We start from the raw sequence: 26,173 nt of genomic DNA, 5'->3' as shown, positions 1-26,173 counted from the left end.
GGGACCAAAATTTTACACCACGGAATTTCCATTTGATTTTTGTTCGGCAATAATTTATACAGAGCCACGTGTCAAATGTAGACGGCGTATTTTTTTTTGTTCATCGATTCAACACAACTATGGAACAAACGCTGAAGATAGTGTTTCGTTTTACATTGCGTCTTTCATGCAAATTACATCTCCACAATCCCCGATGAGCCACAAGACGAGCTGCAAGGCGACAGCCACGGCAGTGAGCTGGCACCAACGCTTATCCAAGCTCTGCAGTCCTCTATATGCCAAAAGATGTCATTCAGCCAATTCATGAAACGTGCGCTACGAAGCTTTGGTGAGATGCATGCTTGGAATTACAGGGAGATAAATGGGGGGAGGGGGGGGGTTAGGGGGCGTCACGGATCGTGAGAGAACTAAACGAAGAGAGACGTCACGTTAAGGACACGCTGCAAGAATGTTCGAGGCTAACGACGATTTAGCAGCCAAAGGAGTGAACGGGCCTGCGAGGGGCGAACCCACCGTGGAGACGGAGTGATGGAATCATGTTTTCATGCACGGACTCGGGACCGATTGTTGTATCGTCGCAGCGTTTGGACGGACGGACTCACTTTGGCCGTCTTTCACGCAGTCCGTAGCCAACCACGCTAATGGGAGATGCGGGGGGGAGGCAGGCGAACTGAACGCACTGAAAGCAGAACGTGGCAGATGCGACGGCGTGGAGAGACCTTCAACCAGCAGTGGATAGGGCATGGCTGAATAATCACCACAATAACGTTACTGGGAAGAGATTGAGTGCGCAGCAGTTGTTGTTGCGTTGGTGTCTTATAAACGCGGCTCCTTAAAGTGTGAACTCTCCCTTTGGAGCGTAGCCAGACGCGTTGTTTCACCAAGTTGTTCGCGATGATGAGCGATTATAGAGAGCAACACGGTCATTTGAAATTCGCATTAGACGGTCGATTCGCGGTCACGGCTCACATCAGTGGCGAGTGATGTCTGTGTTGCCTCCGAAACGTCGTGATTTTTTTTATTTTTTTTATTTTACTTTTATTAATTTTAATTTTATTTTTTTACCTACGTGACAGAGGTGGGACAAAGTCATTGTTATGCAAGTCCAAGTCGAGTCTCAAGTCATCAAATTCATGACTCGAGTCTGACTCGAGTCCAAGTCACATGACTCGAGTCCACACCTCAGAGGTGGGACAAAGTCATTGTTATGCAAGTCCAAGTCGAGTCTCAAGTCATCAAATTCATGACTCGAGTCTGACTCGAGTCCAAGTCACATGACTCGAGTCCACACCTCTGCTACGTGACTTTACCGAAAAAAACCTAAGAATATGAGTGATGTCTGAGCCGGTCGTGGGACACCTGCCTTCACGAACCCGCGCCCACCAACGCGGCAAAGTGCGTCCTAGCAATCCGGGCTTTAAATCTTGACTTAAAGCTTTCGTGACTGCAGGAATTCATATTCTTTGGGTCTTTCGATAAAGTCACGTAGATAGTGAGAATTGTATTTTATTGTTTTATTTTTATAATTTTATTATTTCCCTTCTACGTGACTTTACCGAAAGAACCAAGAAGATGAATCCCTGCAGTCACGAAAGCTTTAAATCGAAATTTCACGTAGTAAGGTTGAAAGAAAATAACAAACAAACAAAACTACGACGAAAATTTTCTTTGAGCCTATCTACGTGACTTTACCGAAAGACCCAAAGAATATGAATCTGTGCTCTACACACTGCTTGGAGTTGGCTTCCATCCAGCAGGTGGACCGGCAAAGAGCTGTAAATCACAATAATAATTAGTAGTAGTAGCATTATTGTCGTCGTCATTATTATTATTACAAATATACGTAAACGCGTTGTTGGCTTCCGCCAGGCATCTTGTCACGTATAGTAATATCTAGTAAAATATAGTCAAATCTTGTCACGTAGTCGCGGTGGTGCACGTTGCAGGCAGGTGCGCGGGTTCGAAATGCAATGCCTCCTCCCATTTGGTTGTCTTAACCAGCCGATCGGAGGGAGCTTTTTTTTGTTATTTTGCGGAGAGGGATTCCAGGCAGGATGTGGGAGGCAGATGAAGAGAAATGGGAGAAGGGGGAAGGAGGGTGGGAGGAAGGGAGAATCATCGAGGATGCCAACGCGAGACGGGCATCGTTTCTCTCGAGGCATCGAGCGACTCCAACCTCTATCCCTCACGTCCTCCAGCTTCCACACGCAAACCTCACTCGTTCATCATCGCCGGTGGAGAAACGAATTAGGTGGAGGGGGGGGGTTGTTGTTTTTGCAAAACATATTCTCAATCAACGGTGGGTTTCCTCGACGTTCACACATTTGATTCGTGGATAGCGGGAAATCTGTACGGACGGCTGTTGACTCATTCATTTCCGGCTAAGTTTCTACGTCGAAATGTCCCAATCAGTGATCCTATGTCCTGGACCGCTGGACCGATTCTCATAAACACTGCGTCACTGGGAACGTCTGGATCTCAATACGAACTCTCGCTGCAACAGCCAGTCCTTTGAAGGAGGCTCCATGTAGTTTAGTGGATTTGCCGACCTCATGAGGAATCGCACTGGTACGCGATGCGTATCACGCTGTTAGTTGAATTTCTACAATGTATTTCTTTTTTAGGTAGTTGGTTGCCAATCTTGTCCAAAATATATCCAGATCTGGGCCTTGCTATTGGTTATTTGAATTGTGAGTTGATCATTGATATTACTGAGCTGTGTGGTGAATTTAGAATTGATGATCTGTGTGGTGAATTTAAAATTGTTGTTGGTGATCTGTGTGGTGAGTTTAGTATTGGTAATCTGTGTGGTGAGTTTAGTGTTGGTGATGTGTGTGGTGAGTTTAGTAGTGGTGTTGGTGATCTGTGTGGTGAGTTTAGTATTGGTGTTGGTGATGTGTGTGGTGAGTTTAGTATTGGTGTTGGTGATCTGTGTGGTGAGTTTAGTATTGGTGTTGGTGATGTTTGATTTGAGCGTTCAGTCGTGTTGATGAAAACACTTGGCTCTGGGTCTGGCCAGACACAGACCTGCTCCCATGCCTAGCTATAGTCATCTCATTTGACTGCATTATGGAAAAGCATGGCCCATCTCAATTGACCCTAATAAAGACGAAATGGACATTTTTCTCTGTCCGTAAACATGTCATTTGGGATCCGGTTACATAACACCACGGCGTGGTGGTAATCACTTTAAAATACTACGGAACATGTTTTGCAATGGGCAAATTGAGATATTGACCTGTAAAGTCATGCGCCTTCAAAATCAAACGCATACGGATCGTTGTTCAGCCACTGGCGGCTGAAACCAGGGATCAACCCCATGACCCTCAGCGTTTCTGGGCCTAGTGCTGTGGATCATCCGTGACACGTGACCACGTGCTGGTCGAATTCATCTACAGCAGCCCTCACTCGTGCTCGCGTGCAAGAGGAACGCGAGATGCGGGCAAAAGTGAAAAGGTGACCTCAAAACAGAGAATGACTGAGCGGCGAACTTCCATAATGTTAGGCGGGGGGGGAGAAGGATGGGGAGGGGGGCAGCATGGAGATGAATGAGAAGAACGATGGGACATCGAAGGTTGCCATGAGAAATGAATGAAAAATAAATCCGCCAGCTACTGGGACGTGGCCGCGTTGGCCGCTATGAACCCGCCACGCCGATCGCTCTCGTCGGCGCGGACGGCCTCGACCTCGTCAGTCGACCGCTTGTAGCGGATGAAGCCCCCGTAGCGCTTCTGCGCGGCGCTTCTGCGATCGCTCCGGCCGTCGTCGACTCCGCCGCCGCCCTCACTCCTCTCCCCGTCGTAGCCGGCGCTCTCCGCCTCCGCCCCCTTGGTGAACCGCTGGAATCCCCCGTAGCGCCTCTCACGCCCGTCGCCTTCCCCCGCCGCACCATCGCCCCCCGCGGGCGCCCGGCTGTACCGCTGGAAGCCGCCATACCTCTTCTGCAGGTCGCCCTTCCTGTAGCGGATGAAACCCCCGTAGCGCTTACGGAGGTCCGGCAAGTCGCCCTCGTCATCTGCCCCCCACCCGGGCGCCTTGGCGTAGCGCAGGAAGCCGCCGTACCTCTTCTGCACGCCGCCCCTGTTGTAGCGGACGAAGCCGCCGTAGCGTTTGCGAGGTCCCGCCGCGTCGTCTTCCTCCTCGTCGTCCGCGTCCTCCTCCTCCTCCTCCTGCCGCTGCTCCTCCTCCACGTCGATCGTCCCTGGGTCCACGTCCGACTCCAGCGTCCTCTGGTATCTCATGAAGCCGGCGTAGCGCTTCTGCGGGCCATCTTCGGGAGTCTCCGGGAGTCCCGGGGCGCCGCCGGCTCTTCCTCCCTGCGCGACGGCCGCCGCGTCTCCCCCCTCCGAGCTCTTCTCGAAGCGCAGGAAGCCCCCATAGCGCCGGCGTCTGGAGGAGGAGGAGGAGGCGTCGTCCTCTGCGCCACCACCGCCGCCGGCTCTTCTGCTGTAGCGCACGAAGCCCCCGTATCGCTTCCACAAGCCCGACGGTTCGGCACGCTGCTGCTGAAGATTGTGATCCTCCTGCAGCTCGCTCGCTACGCGATACAGCAAGTGATTGAGAGCGCCCGCCAGCTCTTTGTCGTCGTCGCTGACACCACCGCCATCGCCACCGCCACCACCGACGTCGCCAGCAGCAGCGTCACCGCCATCTAGATCGTCGCCGTTACTCATGTAAGCGTCGCCCTCGTAATGGCCATAGGTTCCAGCCACCGTCTCCTCCTCGTCGTTCTCGCCACCGCCGTTTCCCTCACCGCCACCTGCCAGCAGATTGCCGGATGCCCCCGCGTGGGATCCATCGAGGCTGTTCTCCGGGCCGCAGCCGATCCACTCGAGCCCCTTGGCACGAGCTCCCTCGCATTGAAGGGCGCACACCTGCACGCATCCACAACGCCATCGTCTCGTCATTGCCATGTTCATCGTCACCATCGCCACCATCATCATCATCACAATCGTTTACCGTCGTTGTAATCGCCCGCATCATCATGATCACTCGCATCGCCATGGTCCTCCGTCATCATCACCAATGTCTCCAACATGATCATCATCACATACCTGTCAACCCATACCGTTTACCCCGTATTCTTGTGCAGGGAATTTGAGTTTTTATGTCCATACGGCATACAGCCGTTTCAATACGGGTATAAACAAATGATATTTGTGTTTCTCCCTTGTGATGGGACTTTGTAGGATGAACGTTGAGATGTATAAGGGTACGGGTTGACCAATAATGTCTGAATTGGTCTGTAATCAGTTAGGGCACTGATAAGGAGTTGACAGGTAAGCCATCATCATCGTTGTGAGTGTCCATCACAGTCATTACCCCACACGAGCACTGCATCCTACTCCATCCATGCATGTATCTATCAGCAGCGGAGTTGCATTCAATTCAAATGTCGCTCCGTCGTTGATGGAGTTAAAGTGAAAGACCCTCAATGCAAGTGTTTACCCTGCTGAGGACAGAACCGGGGAACCAGAGGTTCGCAACCGGGTACCCGATACCCGTACCCTACCCGATACCCGGCTACCCATACCCGGCCGGGTACGGGTACGGGTAGCCGTTTGCGACCCTGGTACGGCCGGGTACGGGTAGGCCGTGAGTCACTGGTGAGTAACCGTTTGTCACTCATTTCGGGTAGGGTACGGGTAGGGAACGGGTGCCCGTACCTGGCCGGGTACGGGTAAAAATTTGCAACCCTGGTGCGGCCGGGTACGGGTAAGGAATCAAAACCCGTTTGCGACCTCTGCGGGAGACCCAATGCGGCAGTAATTAACGGCACTAGTTGAAGTTGCAATAGTCACACGCTTTGTGCGTTTCTTGCAATGGGCAAGGATATCCTTACAAGTATAATGGCCGACAAATGACCCCAAGTCAATATGCAGCCGAGCGGCTATTTGAAAATAAACGAAGGTCTCCGATTGGACGAAAGAGGCCTCCACGGAGATTGGTCGGGAGAGAGACTTTTTTAAGGGATTGGAGGAATAAGGGTTTGAACGAGAAAACGGGAAAAGAGAAAGTATTCGTTAGAGAGGAAGGACGGGAATTGGTTAAAGGTAAAACAAAAACAAGGACAAGTAAATATTTAAATGTGTCGTTAAACCCGCCACCACCCAACACAGCCAACTAGTAAGGGTTGTCACGTAAACAGAACGTGCCAATTCGTCACTATTACAGCACACCGGTGTGTTGGAGAGCCAAGCCACAACATTTACAATGTGAGGACGACGTTTCGCCAGTAATTACAACTAGCTTCATCAGGCGACAGCCAGATTTGTGACAACCCTTACTAGTTGGCTGTTTCGGGTGGTGGCAGGTTTTAACGACACATATTTACGCGATCTAACACAAAAAAAGAAACCTCTATTATGGATGATATTGGTCGCGAAAGCTTACGTGTTCAAAAGGACAAGAAGGTTCGAGGAAAAGGGGGCTGGTGAATAAATAAGTCATATTAAAAAAAAAAATTAAACATGCTTTCATGAAATGTACCGTACTCGGAATGACAGAACTCCACGACTCCAGGAAGTGGCCCCGAAGCTTGCCATAACGTAAGGGGACGTGGTCATTTGCAGCCAACGTCAGTTGAGCGTGGACAATTAGACCCAAGCGGAAACATAACATATAAAAAAGAATGCTTAAAAATAAAAAATAAAGTTATGATAGAATATAATATTGTCATCAGTATGAAATAAGTATACCAAGTTTGCAGTCGATACCACATTGGGAAGTGGATTAAAATTGAGTTACAAGATTTGAGGATACAACAACAACAGACAGAGTGAGTTAATAAAAAAAAGCGTGTAATAAAACGGGGAGAGCACGAGGAGTGGAGAAGCTTGGAGGAGGAAAGTACGCGCTGGAAGAACAGAGGGAAGCCTCGGGTTCCTTATTGCGGCAGCGCCCAAATCTCTTCTTACTAGTTTAACACGTAGGCTTTCGCGACCAATATTATTCATAATCAACGTTTTTGGGTGAGATCGCGTTATTTATAAATGTGTCGTAACCCTCCACCACCCAACACGGCCAATCAGCAAAAAGTGTCACGTTGACAAAAGACAAAATAGTTCACTGCTTTAGCCCACTGGTGTGTTGAAGCGTGAAACCACAACATTTACAACAACAAAAAATTGAGTACGACGTTTCGCTGGTAATTGCATCCAGCATCATCGGGCAATTCCGTCGTCCGAGTCGTTACGTAATGACGTCGAGAAATTAGACAAGTGGGAGGGGATTCCATTGTGGACCAGTGCAGGGGAAGAGACGCACAGAGGAGCAATGTGGCCCGCATGGTTGGCGGTGGTTGAATACAACGCGGTGGGTGAGACGAAACGACCAGGTCTCTGGTTTACCGAGCCCTGGTTTTCGCAAACGCACCGCTCGCTCGCTCTCGCAGAGAGATAGGGGAGCGACTCGGGCGCGCGAGGAGGCACCACGGACGCGCGGCGAGCCGGCGCCAACAACTGCCCACGCTCTGCGGTCCTCTATATGTCGAGGTGCTACCGGAACAATTCCTGAGTGGTTCACACGTGGGTAGGAAACTGGAGCTCGTGAAAAAAAAAATCTACGCGCGTGACGGGGGAAACACTTTATCCGGATTGCAAACTCAATTCTTTAGAGCTGTTTTTTGTGTGTTTAGTTTGTTATCCCCCCCTCCCCATTAGCACCGTTGTACGGTGCGTAAGAAGTTCAAAATACATGGTGTACATCTCATACCGCCAGACCAGGTGGGGGGTATATGGCACCTCGATACCCACGGTAAATGGGAGTTTCGCGAACTTGCTTGCGATCCACCGACACTCGCCTTCCACATTGCTGGATTACGAGCGCGCATATAGCCGCCGCCGCCACTGCGCGCTAGGTCACATCAGCCAAAGAAACCCGAGTTCGATCCCCTACCAGGGCTCACATCAGTGACGAGTTGCCTCTGAAGCAGTGTTAGCTCCCCCACCCACCCCTCCGCCTAAGGGCGTGGTGAAGTATGGTTAAAAACAATTCCCAAGACCCAAACGACGTGGAGAGAGAGGCCTACATCCTAAGGGCTGTGTGTTAAAAGTAGCATGCAATGATTTACTTTAATGGAAACTGCTCGAGGCATGACGGGAACGAACCGGTGTTAAGTGTGTCTATGTACTGTTGCACTATCTGCATTGTCCACAGATGTTCACTGTGCAGCTTCACTGATCCAGCAACGTGGATAATGCCTTTAACTCGGTGGCTATGAGATGTTAACGACCTCGTCTGGTATGCAGGAGGCCGTGAGTTTGATCCCGACCCTGACGCCTGCTGTGTATGTGGAGTTTGCATGTCTCTCCGCGTGACCGCGTGGATTTTTCTCCAGGTTCCTCCGTTTTTTTTCCGCTCCGCATTAAGAATCAACGTGCGGTCGGAGGATTTGGCTGCTGTCATTTTTCACATGACGATAAGCCATTTCGTTGGGCTAAACAATAGCCGGGTCGGTTCTGAAAACAAGTAAACCCGTAAAAACAAAGTTTTTCACTATAAATCCTTTATATGCGTGGCGGCTAGAGTCTTCTCGTCCTCTGGCTTGAGATGGCTGCCACTTATGGGTCAGATGATTGTCTGCCAGTATTAAGAAATTGGTAATTAAATATTTAATTAGTTTTCCCTAAACAGTGTAAAATTTTGGAAAAAAATTTCACGAACATTAATTGTCTGGCACAACGAGTCTGTGTGCAAAATGTCAGCTCGATTGGATCACGGGAAGTAGGTTAAAAAACGAGCGAAAGATTTGCACGGTCGTAAGCAAGCAAGCACGCAAGCAAGCGAACTTAATATAAAGGATTTAAAAAGAGCTGTACACCTCAGTGGGCCTTACCTGGTACAATTCAGAGAATAGTCAAACAAAAAAACAAATCTGGAAGTTCACCAGAACGATTGATTCAGGCAAGCCCCACTCCGCTCCACAGTTTGCTTGAATTGAATCAACGCTGCTGAAAGTACAGTACGCACTCTCAGAAGCAGATGGGGTCAGTGGGATGTATTGATGTGGAGAGACAGATAGATGATGATGAATTATGACTGTTTCAGTGCTGTGAAGTTATGCGCCGGTTAACCGATAAATATCGATTATCCTAGTTCGCCGAATCACGTGTGTAAGCATCTATGCCTGTGGAATCGTACGTGTGTGTTGTGTGATGTGCTCGCTTGACCCTCTGCAGACACTGGATGCCGCTAAATCCACCCGAATGGAAAAATAACAAGACAATACATTTCCTAAATAACAACTTCCTTAAATGGAAATATGTATATACAGTATCGGCAATTATTTTATATGCTCTTCCTTGTTTTATATGTTACTTTCAGGGCGGTGTTTTTTTGTTTTGTTAAAAAATGTGATGGATTATTGTGTTTTGCTATGAAGGCCACTGTGTTATTGACTTATGTGTCGAGTTTTTTGTTATTTTATTTCATCAACCAACTGCAGCCATTTGTCTCACGATGTTTAATAAAATAATCGATTTTTTTAAACCGGTTTGTGATACCGACGAATCGCGAAAGGGCGAATCGTCGTGTGCATTAAAGGTTAGAAGAAGAAGGGGAAATAAGTATAACCCGTAAAAACAAAGTTTTTCACTCTAAATCCTTTATATGCGTGGCGGCTAGAGTCCTCTCGTCCTCTGGCTTGAGATGGCTGCCACCTATGGGTCAGATGATTGTCTGCAGTATTAAACAATTGGTAATTAAATATTTAATTTGTTTTCCCTAAACAGTGTAAAATTTTGGGAAAAACATTAATTGTCACGCACAACGAGTCTGTGTGCAAAATGTCAGCTCGATTGGATCACGGGAAGTGGTATAAAAAACGACCGAAAGGTTTGCACGGTCGTAAGCAAGCAAGCAAGCACGCAAGCAAGCAAGCGAACTTAATATAAAGGATTTAAAAACAACTTACACTCGATAATTATAATAATAAAACAAATGTTTACACATTCCGGCAAAAAAAACCAGGAGGTATTAATATACTCTTAGGTGTTTTCGGTAAAGTCACGTAGGTAAAAATAAATCAAAATGTAATAGAAATAATAACAGAAATAAAATAAAAAATAAATTTTTATTTTTTTCTGTTATTATTTCTATTACATTTTTATTTATTTTTACCTACGTGACTTTACCGAAAAAACCTTAAGAGTATGAATCCTTGCAGTCACGAAAGCTTCAAATCTAGGTGTTAATATGTTCAAGCACCAAATCGACACCTACTGCAACACATCAAGTCTGCATTAACCACACACTTCGCCTGTAATCAAACGTGCACGCAAACGTGCGCTGACAATGTATCGGCATTTCGATTTAAAGCTTTCGTGACTGCAGGGATTCATCTTCTTGGTTCTTTCGGTAAAGTCACGTAGAATGGAAAGAATAAAATAATAAAAATAAAACATAATAAAATAATCCTCACGACGTTTCGGCCACAACGCAAGCAGCCGTCCTCAGGTGGAGAACAGGTCTGTCGAGAAGACTGTCGACAGACCTGTTCTTCACCTGAGGACGGCTGCTTGCGTTGTGGCCGAAACGTCGTGAGAATTATTTTATTATGTTTTATTATTTTATTATTTCCATTCTACGTGACTTTACCGAAAGAACCAAGAAGATGTATCGGCATTGTCCGTGGAACTGATTGTCCTGCGCCAGAGACAGCCTCCTCCGTGTACGTGTCTCACCAAAACCTCCCACCAGGCGGCGCTGCTGACCACACGATGGGTCCAAGGCAAAAACAAAGATGTGCGCGAACACGGGGAGAACACGCAAACTCCAAATATGCAGCAGCAGCAGCAGGCGTCAGCGTCGGGATCGAACCCACGGAACTCCTGTATACCTGGTGAGGTGGATGACATCTCGCCACCGTGACGTACGCTTATGTTTGGAACCAAGGTGAACTTACAAACAAGGCAATGTTGATGTATTTGTTACTGGCGCAATTCACAATGCGCTTCTAACCCAGGAACGTATCAGTGAACCTCGATATTCTCTTTGAGGAGGGTCCTGCCTTGAGCTGTTTGGCTGATTACGCGATGATGTGGTGCTAAGGAAATGAAGCTGAAGTACACTGTTACAGCTCACCGTGGTGTACGAGGGGACTGCACTCGATATCCACACAGATGGAATCAATAATCTGTTGCTTGCACTATCACCTGGCCACCTTTAAGCCCGACTCTATAACACCTATTATACCCAGGCAGCCAGTATTAATCACGCCCCAGACAGCCAGTACTAATCACGCTAAATAATAATAATCCTGATAATAGTTTTTTAACCCTTCTATCTGGCAACAAAACTGACACCTTTTTTACAAGGAGTCATGTTTGCAAAGACCACAATACCTGCAGCCGTTTTTCGCGAACTTTCTAAGGAAAGCTGTCTCGGGTGTGGACCAATCAACTTCAAGGGCAGTGCATATATTATCATAGTTATGTTTTTTGTTTGCATTATGGCTGCAGGTATTGTGGTCTATGCAAACATGACTCCTTGTAAAAAAAGGTGTCAGTTTTGTTGCCAGATAGAAGGGTAAAAAAACAATTATCATATTTTTTACTGCCAAATGAGGTTCCAGTGAAATAATAATCCTATTATTGTTTAAACTTGTACCACGCCACACGCGATTCGCTCGCTCAGTGGCGCGAGGAGGAACCACCGACAGGCCAGAAGGCAGCCACGTGATGAGCAGGCGCCGACATTTACTCAAGCTCTGCGGTCCTCTACACATCAAGATGTTATCGGACAATTCAACCGGAGCATCAGGATAAAACTGGCGCGTGCGCTGTGCCGTATTCCCTTGTTATTCGCGAACTTGCTAACTGCGATTTTTGGCTATTCCCGAATCTCATCTCTAATATTGCTATTTCAAAAAGCAAATATAGTAATATAAATACATTTTTTGTTCGTATGTGCCACAAAAAACGAAAAGCGTTTTTTTGCCGCGGGATTTTTCCTTTTTACACAGTTACCGTTAAGACAAAAAAAATGTACGCGATTTTAACCCGAGCGGCAACGCACTTTCTCCTGCCAATGAATGAAAGCCATCTCTCCGTCGAATCCAAATTCTGCGGACAGCTGTGAGATTATTCTAGCGTCACCTTCGGCACGTTGGCGGAATTCACGACGCATGTTTCGGCACGTGGCAAATTCAACTGACAGAGAGAGCGGCTCCCGGCTCGAACAAACATCGGGGAGCCGAGCAGCTCGCGTCGTTTCGCCACCCTGCGCCAACTGTGTCAGCCGTCGAGTGCCTTAGGCCAGGGGGGGGGGCAACCTGTAACAGACCAAGAGCCAACATCTACCCCTGAGTTCTGTAAAAGAGGAAAGTGTGTATATGTAGTATACGTGTATATCTTCTTGGTTCTTTCGGTAAAGTCACGTAGAATGGAAATAATAAAATAATAAAAATAAAACATTATTATGTTTTATCTTTATTTTTTTGTTATAAATAAAACATCATTATTATGTTTTATTTTTATTATTTTATTATTTCCATTCTACGTGACTTTACCGAAAGAACCAAGAAGATGAATCCCTGCAGTCACGAAAGCTTTAAATCGAAATACGTGTATATGTTGACAGATTTTCGCACAGCACGTGATACGTTCATTACACTGGTCAAAAAAAAATTATTTTTTTCTGGCCTGGACTTTTGCAGCTGTTTTAGACTAATTTCAGGGTACTGATTCCAAATCTGATCTCAGATTTGCTCTATCACATCTCATGTTTATGCTATCGGCATACCACATTTTCATTTATTTTACCCGAAATTATCTCTGTCACTTATGATTGCAAGTTGTTGCGAGTCAGTGACTGCTTTAGTGTTAAAACATGGTGCTGTTTTTTAGGATAGTGTGTTTATAATATCATTTTATGTAGATATCCACATTTATTTAATATTTTTCTTCTGCAGTTTTTATTGAAAATGCAATATTTGATATCTCAAAAACCTGATGTGATAGGCAAAAACTGATGCCAGATTTGGAATCGGCACCCCAAAATTACCTTAAAACCGTTGGAATACCTTGTGCCAGAAAAAGTGTGTTGACCAGTGTTATTCTTTGCTACCGCTGTTGTGACAGTGCGTCCTATGTTATGACCCCTTTGACAGAGCCGCGTGAGGTGGATTAAAGAGCCGCATGCGGCTCGGGAGACACCGGTTGGCCAACTCCGGTGTAGGAGGTGTATGGGGTCGTCCATAAATGACGTCACGCGATTTTGGACGATTTTTTACCCCCCCCCCCCTCGTCACACGGCGTCACAAAAAGTCAGACCTCCCCCCTTAAATGTGACGTCGCAAAGCTCCGCCCCCCCCCCCAAAAAAAAACATGCTTCAAATCGCTTTAAACTATTGTCATCGTAGTGCGTATTTAATGTGGCGCTGCACTCTGATGTTGTAGGAGAAAACATTTATTAAAAAGTCTATTTAATTAAGTAGAACGTGTTGTCCATATTTATTTAAAGTTGCGCATTTTGACGTGACGTCACATTTCTCAACCCCCCCCCCCCCCCCAGGTGCGTGACGTAATTTATGGACGGCCTCTAACTGCGCCAGGGCTCACAGGGGCAGAGCGGCCCAGGCGCTGAGCTCCGAAGAGGGAGGGCGGGAGGGGGGGGGAGATTGGAGAGAGTGGTCCCCTTTATATATTCCTTACACGAGGGACCATGCCAACTACACTACGCCACTGGCCAAAGTGGTGAAGAAATACAAATTACGGTGGCAGGGATCGGATTATTGGACAAAAATGACATTTGATGTGGAAGCTTGCTTCGCTTGTGAGTTCACTGGGCAGAACTTGGGCTGTTTCAGTATGAAACATTCACGGTGTGTGTGTGCGGGCGTGGTGCCGACCACCACACGCCCTCATGTGCCGTCACGCTGAATAGGGGCTCGATAATAAGCGCCTGGGATAGCCATCGAACGGTCGTCACTGCATCGCGCGCTTGCAGATGCGCTTCTGCGGCCGTCTGGAACGCTCTTCCTTCGGATACGAGGAAGCCACTGGAGCTATGCACTTTTAAATCATCATCCAGATTGGAAAATAATTTCTTGAGAACTTCTTTTTTGGGGTTTCGTTAGTTTCCCGTGCCTCGCACTTCGTTCCGATTGGCACGGTTGTCTAGGTACGGCGCGAACGAAGTTTACCATACAATGATAAGGTGCGTAAACATCTGTGAAAAGAAAGGCAGACGGGCGTGGATCTGGCCAGCACCCAGGTGCTCGCTAACAGCACTTGCCCAAACAGTCTGTAAAGGCTATACGAGGGATCTTTGTCTTTGTTTGTCAGCACGGAGATGCGTGCAATGCGCCATGACGGGTCCATATCACACCAGGACCTATTGTGAGATTGGGAGGATGACTTTTGTCCTCTCCGAGCAAACCTCACATATTGAGTCACGACATCGGCACGCCGACGCAGAACATCACCGCTGCATTGCCTCTAAACGCCGAATCTCCGTGGCAGTTCAGCTGTTAGACTTCCTTCGTATCGGCTTAGATCCGGTGGTGCGCGATACGGTGAATCGCAATCCACGAGTGGGTCGCAAGCGATGTTGTTGTTGTTGTTGTGGATCTCAGAACAAATGAGAACAAACAGCGGTGACGTGTCATGATCCGGTGATTATGGCGACATCAGGGGCTCGGAGGTGCAGTGGGGCCGGACAAACTCCTTGCGTTGCCTCCCAAAATTGGCCCACGGATAGCGGGCGATGTTCACGCCGCCCGACGGCCCCGTCGCCTACTCACGGCCAAGTTGCTAATATAATGAGCCAAGAATGTGTGTGTGTGTCCCGCGCGTGACGTCACTCCACATAAGCCCCCCGCCTCCCTCATTAATTCGATAAGTTTTTTTGGTTTGGCCATGTTTGTTTGTTGTAGTACAGAGTTAGACTGATGGCCTTAATCTAAGTTGTCTTGTGGTTGTTGTTGTTGTTTGACTTGCATCCCACTGGGATTTTTGCACATTTTTGTGTACGGTGCTTTTTCTGAAATATTTTGCTGCCTTTTCTTGGATTTTCTGTTTGCACTCAGTCACATATTCACTTTAAGATATTTTTTGTTCATGTTTTTTGTTTTTTGTTTGTTGCGGTTGCACCCGATTCAAGAGCCGAATGGCTCACAGGGCTATACCTAATAAATGAACTTGATTAATAATCATGAGCGGGTGACGTCACTCCACATGCCGCACCCCTCCCCAATAACCATGAGCGGGTGACGTCACTCCACATGGGGCACAACCCCCACACCCCCCTCCCCTCATTAACAATTACGAGCAGAACAATTTCTCTATTGAATATTTCAGATGTACTGCGATACACACCGCGTCCTTGGACGGGCAAACAAGCTGGTTGTAAACATCAGCCACGCGCTGTGGGCACTGCGGATCGAGTCTCCCAAGACACGCGGTGAGGAGGAGAGGCGGGGGGGGACACGGGGCAGAGACGAGGCCACGGCGTGGGTCAAGGGGGCGTTCCGTCGTTACGCACGAACTCGCTGTCCGCGATGTTTGGCTATCCGCGAATCGCATCTGGAACCCTACACGACGACTGCATCGAGAGAGAGCTTCGTCAATCCACTGCTGGATGAAAGGCCTCCCCACGGATATGGGGGTTTGTTTGACCCATAATTCACCACGCCCTCTCGGTGAAGAGGCACATGCCAAAAAGCACGACAGATATCACTCGCCAGCTCCGTAAAACATGTTTTTAAATCCTTTATATTAAGTTCACTTGCGCGCTTGCTTGCTTACGACCATGCAAATCTTTCGGTCGTTTTTTAACCCACTTCCCGTGATCCAATCAAGCTGACATTTTGCACACAGACTCGTTGTGCGTGACAATTAATGTTCGTGAAAAAAAATATATTTAATTACCAATTGCTTAATGGTGCCATGCAATCATCTGACCCATAGGTGGCAGCCATCTCAAGCCAGAGGACGAGAGGACTCTAGCCCCCACGCATATAAAGGATTTATAGTGAAAAACTTTGTTTTTACGGGTTATACGTGTTATATTACCAGGTAAGGCCCACTGAGCTGTATAGCTCGTTTTTTTTAGAAGCGACCTGGACACAGATGGTAGCTCAACGAAGTGGCTTATCACGTGCGGAAATGAATAGCAGCCAAATGCTCTGAATGCGTGTTTTGTAAATATGCAGAGGGAAAACCGGAGGACCCGGAAGAAAAAAAAACACGCGACCTCGGGAAAAGAGACACGCAAACTCCAAATATACAACAGGCGTCAGGGTCAGGATATAACCCACGACCTCCTGTATACCAGGCGAGGTAGTTAACATCTCCTAGCCACCGTGGCGGCCCCGTTCGCCGTAGCCGTGAATTGTAATCAGGTTGCCGGGCTGATCGTGCCGTGCGCGAACCGCATTCAACGCAGCTCCCTCCACCTCACTTCACGCCGGGCTAAAAACTAAAAACTCACTCGCAAACTAACCCCACATCCCAAACAAGGAAACGTAATCGAGGTAGAGGTGTAGCCCTGCAATTGCCGTGCTCACGCGACTGCTGGCGGCAGCGGGGCCCCCGCTGGAGGGAGCTCGCCCTCAGAGTACAATCAGCTAATTAGTTGCAAGGCCCGCTGGCCACTGGACGCCCTTGGTGGCCTTTAGTGCGGCCCCTGATGTGCGGGCCCCGACAATACACAACAATGAGACATCTCCTTTACCAGTGGCAAAATATAGTAATAGGTTTTCACCCTTTCAACTGGTACAAAACTGACACCTTTATACAAGGCATCATGTTTGCAATAACCACAACACAAGCAGTCAAAATGCAAACAAAAAGAAACAACTCTGATGATGATAATGATATGCACCAATGGAGACTAGACTCTAAGAAAAGCTGTCTCGGGTGTGGACCAATCAACTTCAAGGACAGTGCATATCATTATCATCATCAGAGTTGTTTCTTTTTGTTTACATTTTGACTGCTTGTGTTGTGGTTATTGCAAACATGATGCCTTGTATAAAGGTGTCAGTTTTTGTACCAGTTGAAAGGGTAAAAACCTGTTACTATATTTTGCCACTGGTAAAGGAGGTCTCATAGAGCACTCTCTTAGATAATTAATGATAATAATGATGATCCTATAGAGAGCCACGTCTCAAGAGGGTAATCTCGGCCTCCACGCTTCCTCCTGAAAATGAGTCTTGAGACTCGGTGAAGACATCCGTTCTCTCCAAAGGTTGTATCCATACCCATCGTGAAATTATATTCGATGACATGACCGCGGTACGACAGATAAGACATATTCCCCGGGCCTCTCTCTCTCTCCTTGTTAAGAGACGTATGTGTTCTCGCTTGGTTGTAAAGTATTCCATTGATTTATCGGCTGATTATTCGCACGCTATCGGTCACACGCGTTCAATTGTCGAGTCCAATTAGGTAATAATGCACTCCGCTTGACAAACGTTCACACGCAGCAGTAAGGAGCACTCCCGAGTTTCCGCTGCAGACACCACGGTTACTTATGAAGCATGCATTGCGTTGTCGAACACCTATTACAAACCCTACGCCCGGCCGTCTTTGTCTCCCCAGCGTTTCCGTTTGCCACGCTCTGTCAGGTAATATCGTCACGCTGAATAGGGGCTCGATAATAAGCGCCTGGGATAGCCATCGAACGGTCACCGCATCGCGCGCTTGCAGATGCGCTTCTGCGGCCGTCTGGAACGCTCTTCCTTCCGATACGAGGAAGCCACTGGAGCTATGCACTTTTAAATCATCATCCAGATTGAAAACTCATTTCTTGAGAACTTCTTTTTTGGGGGTTCGTTAGTTTCCCGTGCCTCGCACTTCGTTCCGATTGGCACGGTTGGCTACGTACGGCGCGAACGTCTATGAAGGCCGGCACGGCACACGAGGGGGTGGGTGGCCAGCACCACGCCCGGTCGCGCCTTTATCCCCTTAGTGGCGATGCTTGCACACCACACTCATTTGAGGCTGAGTCGACCTAGGGGAGGCCCAGGACCGGGTCGGATAATCGACACCACAACCCACAGCACACCCAGTGCCGGATTAAGCTAGTGCGAGGCCTGTAGAACATGTTATAAAGGGGCCCTAAATAAATAAATAAACACGCAAATATTAAAACACAATTGTTTTTACTTGCATAGTAAAGTAATTGCATTTTTTCATTAGCTATCCAGCCAGATAATACGACACATCACTCACCTAAAACACACAGTCGTTCATAACAGTTGAAGGCGGTATAGTACTATAGTGAAAGAGCAAGTGCAGAATCACTGAACCGGCATTGCTAGCTTGAAAGCATTTAGCGCGGGGCCATTGAAAGTGCGGGGCCCGTAGCTACATATGTAGCTACTTTTGCTACTGGGACAATCCGGCAAGTGAGCACAACCCACAAACCACTTCCCCGCGAGTGGCATTACAATGAGGTCCTCGCCGGCGAGCTGCATACGCGTGGGGACGACCGCCGCGTGACGTTCACGCGGCCCTGCTCTCAATGTCACTTACATTGAGAGCGATGTTTTTGAGTTCCCACCCCCACACACGCACACACAAACTCTCTCGCTCTCTCCCGCCCGCCCACCACCCAAACATTTCTTGCCAAATTAAATTCGCAATCACCCCCCACCTCTCTCTCTCTCTCTCCTCCTCCTCATTCGCCTCTTCCGTTGATTGCGCACAGCGCTGTAATTTACGGGCCAGACGCGGACCGAACCGAGTTCATAATGCAGCCGGCGGAGTGTCGCGCAAAGCATATCGAGTGGTCGCCGCCACCTACCAATTAAGCAAATTGCCGCCGGCGGTAAGCGCGCACTAGCCTCTGCGCGCGGATGGTCGTCCTGTTCTTGTTGGTGTTGTTATCAAAAGGGTGGTCGGCACGTCTCGACTACCATACCGTGCCAGTCGACATCCATTCTAAGAGCAGTGGCTATAGCCACGCTTGCACTGGAACGCGGCGTTCCCGTCGCGTGACCCAAGGACCCTCCCCGTCTAGTTTCCGATCCTGCCTAAAGGCTCACCTCTGGTCCATCAATCCCTCCACCCCGAGGCACCCACCGCAATTCCCGTACCCACTGAATTCTGTCCCAGTGCCGGATTATCACAGTAGCATGCTACGGGCCCCGCACTTTCAAGGGCCTCGCGCTAAACGCTTTCAAGCTCTCAATTCCGGTTCAGTGATTCTGCACTTGCTCTATCGCTACAGTACTATACTGCCTTCAACTTTTATGAACGACTGGGTGTTTAAGGTTAGCGATTTGTCGTAGTATCTGGCTGTATAGCAAATGAAAAATACAATTACTTTACTATGCAAGTAAAACATTTGTGTTTTAATATTTATATTTTACTTTTTTTTTTATTTAGGGCCCCTTTATAACATATGCTACAGACCCCGCACCAGCTTAATCCGGCACTGCTCCGTCCCCCGTACGCCATCCCTATTTACCGTATCACGTTGATCTACCCTCATTGTACCACTCGCAACCCTGTAAGGCGCCTTGGATAAATGCGCTTTATATAAATCGGAGATAAGGCAACATCTCCAACATCCTGATTAGCCAGCATCATCATCTACGACTGCCGCTGCTGCTGCTTCTCGACAAAGATCGTCTCTTGGTTTGTGCGCTGGAGCGCAGCGCAGTTCATCGAGGAAGGGATGATCTCACCCTACCTCCGCCGTTGTCGGTCATGGGAGTTGTTTAACTGAACTCTATCACCGTGTATGACCGCACTCGATATCACGATGTATGACAGTAATCTTTCAGTAGCCTGACCGTGCTCGATATCACGATGTTTGATCGTGCTCTCTCGTGAAGCATGACCGCCTCACTCTATCACGATGTTTGGTGATTCCGGAGGGGCGAGATGATGTTGAGATCCGTAATGACACCACCTCCGTGTTGTATGTTACGCTCTGACAAAAAGTCAGTGCGCTCGTATTCAAATAATGCCTGTAAAGTGGCGTGAATGGCGGTTAACAGTGCTGTTTGTGCGATTCTATCGATTGTCTTGGTGTGGTGGTCTGAGACTCGTTCTTGTTGCAGTTAGTGTTGAAAAATCGGACTTATATACTCTCATTTTATTTGTTTCCATTAAGTGACTTGCTTACTATTATTTTCTCTATTCTGCACTCCCCAACGTGTCTTTGCACTGATTGTTGTTGTGACTTGCTGAGCCGCCCCCACTGGACATCTGTGAAGAAGAGCTTCGTAGCTCATCGGATTCCGACAATCTAAAACACATTCCTGCGGAGGGAGCTGGTAGGAACGTCGGGTTGCTCGGTCAATGGCCAGGGTAACGGCGGCGTGGTGTATTCCGCAAATATGCCCGACTGTGAGGGCGTGAGTAGGTTAAACGTTGAGTTTTATAAGGGCACCACGGGGTGACCAGTCCCTCCCCACCCAGCCCCACCCCTCCCACCCCCCACCCAGCTCCACCCTCCCCACCCAGCCCCTCCCCACCCTCCCCACCCAGCCCCTCCCCTCCCTCCACGACGAACGGACGGACACAATAATCCTTGTGGGCTGGTGTAACCAGGAGGTTCCTACCAGTATAAACATTCAAAATTCTGAAATACAATCTACAATCACTGTTTATTTTATACGAAGTGATAAAAAAACGGTACTTCACTAACCCCAAAACTGACGATGGACAGAGATGAAAATTCAAATGCGATTTTGGATTTCAACTTTTAACAAAAAGACTCAAAGCTGCCTAATCATAGCAGGCACTCAACCGGGTCCAATAAATAAATTGCATTGCACGAGGTCACATTGTTTTTATAACACCGAGTCTCAAAATAATGTTCAAGAGGGTCCTGCACTGGGATGTTTGTCCTGTATGCCGTTCATGGGAGCGATCCGGAGTAATTCGGAGGAAACCACAACGCCTATCATGGGATGAATTTGCACAGCTCCGCACAGACGGGTTCATGAAACCCACATGCTGTACTGCCATTACAACTCACATCATCATCAAACTATCCGCCTCGTAGCCGAGCGGGTTCGGGAGTTTCACAAATCTCAACTGATGTATCAAACGTTGCCTCCAAAGCACTGCATCGAAAGCAGCGCTTTGTGTTGAGAACGCGGTAGTGGTAGCTTCGAGTGGTAGTGGTAGCTAACTATGCATCGAATCATCGATTAACATCGATTCTTAAGCTCTGGATACATCCATCAAAGCGCGTGTGTAATCATTGATGGGGGGGTTTTCTGATTATTATACGCAGTGTCTAAAGGGTTTACGTGATCCCTGCAGCCACTAGAGGCCGCTACGGTCCTCCTGATGTCACAAACATAACGACGATGCATTGAAATGTCGGTTCGTGTGTGTGTGTGGGGGGGGTGTTAATCCTTACACCCACAGGTACCGTGTTGTCCGGATTATAAGACGCATGCTCTCTGTATTTTAAAGCAAACGATGGGGCGGTGCGTCTTATAATCCGGTCGTTGCGGGTCTTTGACATCAGATTTTGCGTAACTTTATTGACAGCGGACACGCGCGTTCGGGGTTCGCGTTGCTCTCCGGCGCGTGGTAACTCACGCGCGTGAACTGCGGGAGCGGTGGCGTGGTGCTTAGCGCACTGCGCTACGAAACCCGCCACCCGCTATGTGCGAATCCCGCTCACGACAAACATAAATGCCGAATATCCGAACATGTTACGGGTTTTCCCCCCTAGGTCTACTCAGCCTGAAATAAGTAAATATCAGCATAGGAACGGGAGTAAGGGAGGGGAGCACGGGGGAGGCAAAGACGGCCGCGGAGTGATGTTGGCCAACCTCACTACCCCCACCGTGCCCCTCCATAGGTGCTCGCTAACAGACACCGCTTTCTGCCCTCCAACAGTCTGTTCGGGGCCTGTTTCGGTAGCGGTGTAGGGGAGGAGGGGGGGGGGAATCTGCGTTTTTGTGAATCTCTGTTTGTCCTTAGCTGCGCGTGCGTGAGTGCGCGTGCGTGAGTGCGCGCGCGTGAGTGCGCGCGAGTGTGTACGCTCGCGCGAGTGCGTGCGCGTGCGTGAGTGCGCGCGAGTGTGTACGCTCGCGCGAGTGCGTGCGCTCGCGTGAGTGCGCGCGAGTGTGTACGCTCGCGCGAGTGCGCGTGCGTGTGTGCGCGTGCGTGCGCGTGCGTGCGCGCGCGTGCGCTCCGGGACTCACCAGGGCACTCAGGTTGAGGGTGCGGGCGTGCGGCAGCCGCAGGCACCCGGCGCACTCGTCGCGACACATCGGGGCCGCGTGTCGCTGCAGGGCGCCCGCGCCGCCGCACAGACACAGCAGCAGCATGAGCGAGAACGCACCCCGCCACATGATCGCCCAGTGACTTGTACCACCACCCCCCACACCCCCAATGGACTGGAGACGGGTGAGCGGCAGGGGTCGAACCGGGGTCGCGCAGGGGAGAGGGGAGTTCGCTTTGACTTCGCGGAGGTGGTCACTTGCTGCTCGCTGTCTCGGCGCGTCTCTGGTGCCGAGTCAGGGACTCCTTTCCGATCCTCCCCGCGCGCCGATCTCGATTCGCTTGTGGGATTTCGTTTCCTGCGCCTTCTTCAAGGATGAACTCAGCAGACTGCAGAGCAGGGTAATAAGCGGGCGGGCGGGCGGACGGACGGATGGGGGATGCCTGATTCTGATTAAACACACGGACGCAGAGACACGCAGAGGGACAGAAAGTTGAGCGCGGAGATGAACGGACGCTGAGGACAAACAGGATACACGGACAGGCAAGGCGTCAGATGAACGGGACGCATCACTCGACAGACAGACGCTTAGGACCAGACAGATAGACAAACACAATACAGACAGCCGTGTAGATATGCGGGCCGACTGACCGACAGCCAAGACGATAGACGGACAGACAGACACAGGCAGTCAGACATGCGCTGCTGATTTAATGTATCAGTCTAAACGGTAGCCAAGCGACATCATCACTCTTGCACAAGTGTAGCCGCTCGTGCGTAAGTTGCGAAAGGGAACCCATCAAAGCAACAGTCACTGGCGCTAATATTTACGCAGGATATTTGCACGCGAACACATTAAAAAACAAAGACCCCCCGTATAGCCTTTACAAACAGTTGGGGAAAGTGCTGTTAGCGAGCAGGGGGTGGGTGGCCAGCACAACGCACGCCCACCTTTGTCTCCCCAATGTCGACGTTCATACCAGGTAGTAATTTCATTATGAGTCGACCTATCGGTGGCACAGAACCCGTTCAGATATTCGCCGCTGACTTGGGCAGTGAACGGGAATCGGACTCGGGTCGTCAGGTTTCGTAGCGCAGCGCGCCAACCACTACACCACCGCTCCCCATCACGCGCACACACCCACACGCGCACACGCACACACGCAGTCACACATTGATCAAACACCAGATAAGGTAAAGCGAGCGCGTTTGGTATCAAGTTCCTCGCCCACACAAGTGCAATCGGCACCAATTAATATCCCGAATCAATCAAATCCACCGTGGCTTCTGATATTCATATCGACGGAGCCGCTAACGGGACGTGCGGTAATGCGTAAAAGGCGCTGATCATAGCGAGATGTGACTCCCCCCCACCCCACCGACTCGCTCACGAGACATCTCCTCGGAGCGGCTTGCACGAGGCGACATTACTGCCCTATTTAGGCGACACACCACTGTTCGAACCTTATTGACGCGTTTTCTCTAAGCAAGCAGACCTCATAGTTATCGCTACGTAAACGTCCGTTCGAGAATATATCTTGAATATTTTAATTTATGATAATTACACCCCCACCCCGCCCCTTCACCGCACCGCCCCCTGCAAAACTCACCACACGCCTCACCACCGAACAGCAATTCACAGATCTGCGGTAGATTTTTTCTCGGGGCATGGTTTTCTGGCAGCGGACTGCTTAAAACCCGCGTTTTTTAATTTAAATTAACGAGATTGACACGCTACGTCCCAGCGCGATTTTCGAGTGAGGCCAACAAATCCCCGTAACAACACGCACGGCTCTCCTTAACGGATTGGATTCCTGCGACCTGTGTGTACAGAACCCAATAATAATAATGCGTCACCGTATCGGAACCATTAACACAAACAAGATAGCGCTCTGCTGCGTTGGAACGAGAAGGCGAGGGCGTCAGAACGCGCGCGCGCGCGTGCGCTCGGCGAAGTCCATGTGCGCTATTCCTTTGCGCAGTGGAATCCCCGAACAAGGACATCGTTGTTTTGCGTTGTGTGTGTGTGATAGCTAAACACCGACATTGGTTAGCGGCCTGAACACGAAGACGTAATGAAAATACGCGTTTCGCCTACATTCGCGCCTTTACTACGCAGCGATGTATTTATTCCCAGGCTGGTAGGGGGGAGGAGGAGGGGGGGAGCGCATATGATAAAAAAAAAACGTCAACAGAAGTAGCGTGCCGCGAACGAGAACATGGCGAGATCACCAATCTTCTTGGTTCTTTCGGTAAAGTCACGTAGAAGGGAAATAATAAAATAATAAAAATAAAACATAATAAAATACAATTCTCACGACGTTTTGGCCACAACGCAAGCAGCCGTCTACGTGACGTTACCGAAAGAACCAAGAAGATGAATCCCTGCAAGTCACGAAAGCTTTAAATCGAAAGAGATCACCAATCTCAGCGGGTTCTCTCGCCAAGTTGATGTTCGGCTCAAATACAGTCACCGAGGTGGTCAGGGCTGGGAGTGGCTGTTTGAGATCGGAGGACATCTCGCGATGACTGCCGCTCAAAGAAACGGAGACGCGCCAGTGCAGCAACTGGCTCGTGCACAGCTGGAGGCTGCTGTTGCTGTTGTTGTTTAAATTGTGTCCGGTGCAATTTGCATTCGTGATGCGTTAAAGACACGGAGGGAAGGAAAGGCAACGGATGACTGAATGAGTGAGAGATTGCGAGCCAGGTTTAATTTGTTAGCACGGAATGAAAATCGCGATGTATCGTTGCGGCACGTGGCTCAAGATGATTTTACTCGGCAGTGGAAAGCGACCCCCCTTCGTGTTCATCCGCGCGAAATGCAGAACGTTGACGATCATCACTCATTGTGGTCGTTTTGTTAATATCACCACGGTGGTGGTGAACTACGATAGTTTTGAGTCAAGGACACAATACGTTATCGACAAACGTTCCACTTTAATCATCTACATCAAGGGTCGGTAACCAAAATAACAAGAAGAGTAATTTTTTTAGGGGGGGGGGGGGTATCGGTAAAAAAAATATGTAGACCCCCCAATCATTCAAGAGCCCCAATGCTTGTGAACCACGTCACAACGCAGTCCTTAAAGAGCCGCAGGTTGCCGAGCCCTGATCTAAATGATCACGATCCTCGCCACTGAAGTGACCAGAGCGGTCATCGCAACCGCCTCCAACATCATTATCGCGGTAGAGTTAGCGGTAACCCCCCCACCCCCACCCCATCGTAATCACCATCAACTTAATTTCGCTCTTCCGACTTCGCCAACGAACAACAATTTGTCAGCAGCAAGCATTCATTGTATTGCATCCGTCCCCCCGCGGAATGTGCGCGCGTTACAAAGAGCTTCATCATTATTGTGATGTTGTTTATGCCGTAAGCATCGGTGAATATCCCTGACGCTGCCCATCGGTGCCACCATCGTTACGGTCGTCGTCTGCGCAATGACGAAAACGAAATAACTCGACCATTGTGGATCTACGATAGTCCGTGGATTATGGGTCATCTTGCCAACAAAGAACCGTGCACTGCTAGCAACACTTACAACACCACATCGTCAGCATCATCCTCATCACTTACAAACAAACAATTGCACAACGCTATTAACGCCGCCACTGCCATCATCAACATCATCAACATCATCCTGCCTGTGAGTGGACGGTTCCAGGAGCTGCTCGAGCGAGCGGAGACCCATACCAGACCACGCCGCACCGGACCAAACCCGTACCTGACCCGCGCCAGTCCTGGGCTCGCTGCGTCCACTCCACGAGCGAACCCCATTTATAGAGACGGAGCCAGGAGGAGGAGGAGGAGGCGTGGGTGGGTGGGTGGGTGCGCGCGCGCACGTGTGAGTGCTTGGAGCGCGCGCGCGCGTGACCCCTCCCCTCGCCGTGTTATTTGGGATGCGCGAATGTGAGTGAGTATGGGGAGCGGTGGCGCAGCGGTTAGCGCGCCGCGACACGGATAAACCTGACGACCCGAGTCCGATTTTCCGTTCGCGGACAAAACTCGGTGACGAATATCTCAACTGGG

At 49.2% G+C, this 26,173-nt stretch overlaps 1 protein-coding gene across 1 annotated transcript; it reads right to left on the bottom strand.

Moving 5' to 3' along the window:
• On the bottom strand, nucleotides 1-25,890 carry LOC133353320 (uncharacterized). The gene is made up of 3 exons (XM_061569460.1): nucleotides 25,869-25,890; nucleotides 22,124-22,592; nucleotides 1-4,874 (listed from the first exon to the last, which is right to left on the bottom strand). The coding sequence occupies exons 2-3, from the start codon at nucleotides 22,271-22,273 to the stop codon at nucleotides 3,612-3,614; spliced, it is 1,413 nt and encodes a 470-aa protein (XP_061425444.1). The 5' UTR covers nucleotides 22,274-22,592; nucleotides 25,869-25,890; the 3' UTR covers nucleotides 1-3,611.
• Between the last annotated feature and the right edge of the window lie 283 nt (nucleotides 25,891-26,173).

The sequence above is a fragment of the Lethenteron reissneri genome, chromosome 43 (genome assembly GCF_015708825.2).
Source record: "Lethenteron reissneri isolate LAM-NWPU_2019-01 chromosome 43, ASM1570882v1, whole genome shotgun sequence".
NCBI classification, from domain to species: domain Eukaryota; kingdom Metazoa; phylum Chordata; class Hyperoartia; order Petromyzontiformes; family Petromyzontidae; genus Lethenteron; species Lethenteron reissneri.
This window is presented reverse-complemented; position numbering and strand designations above follow the sequence as displayed.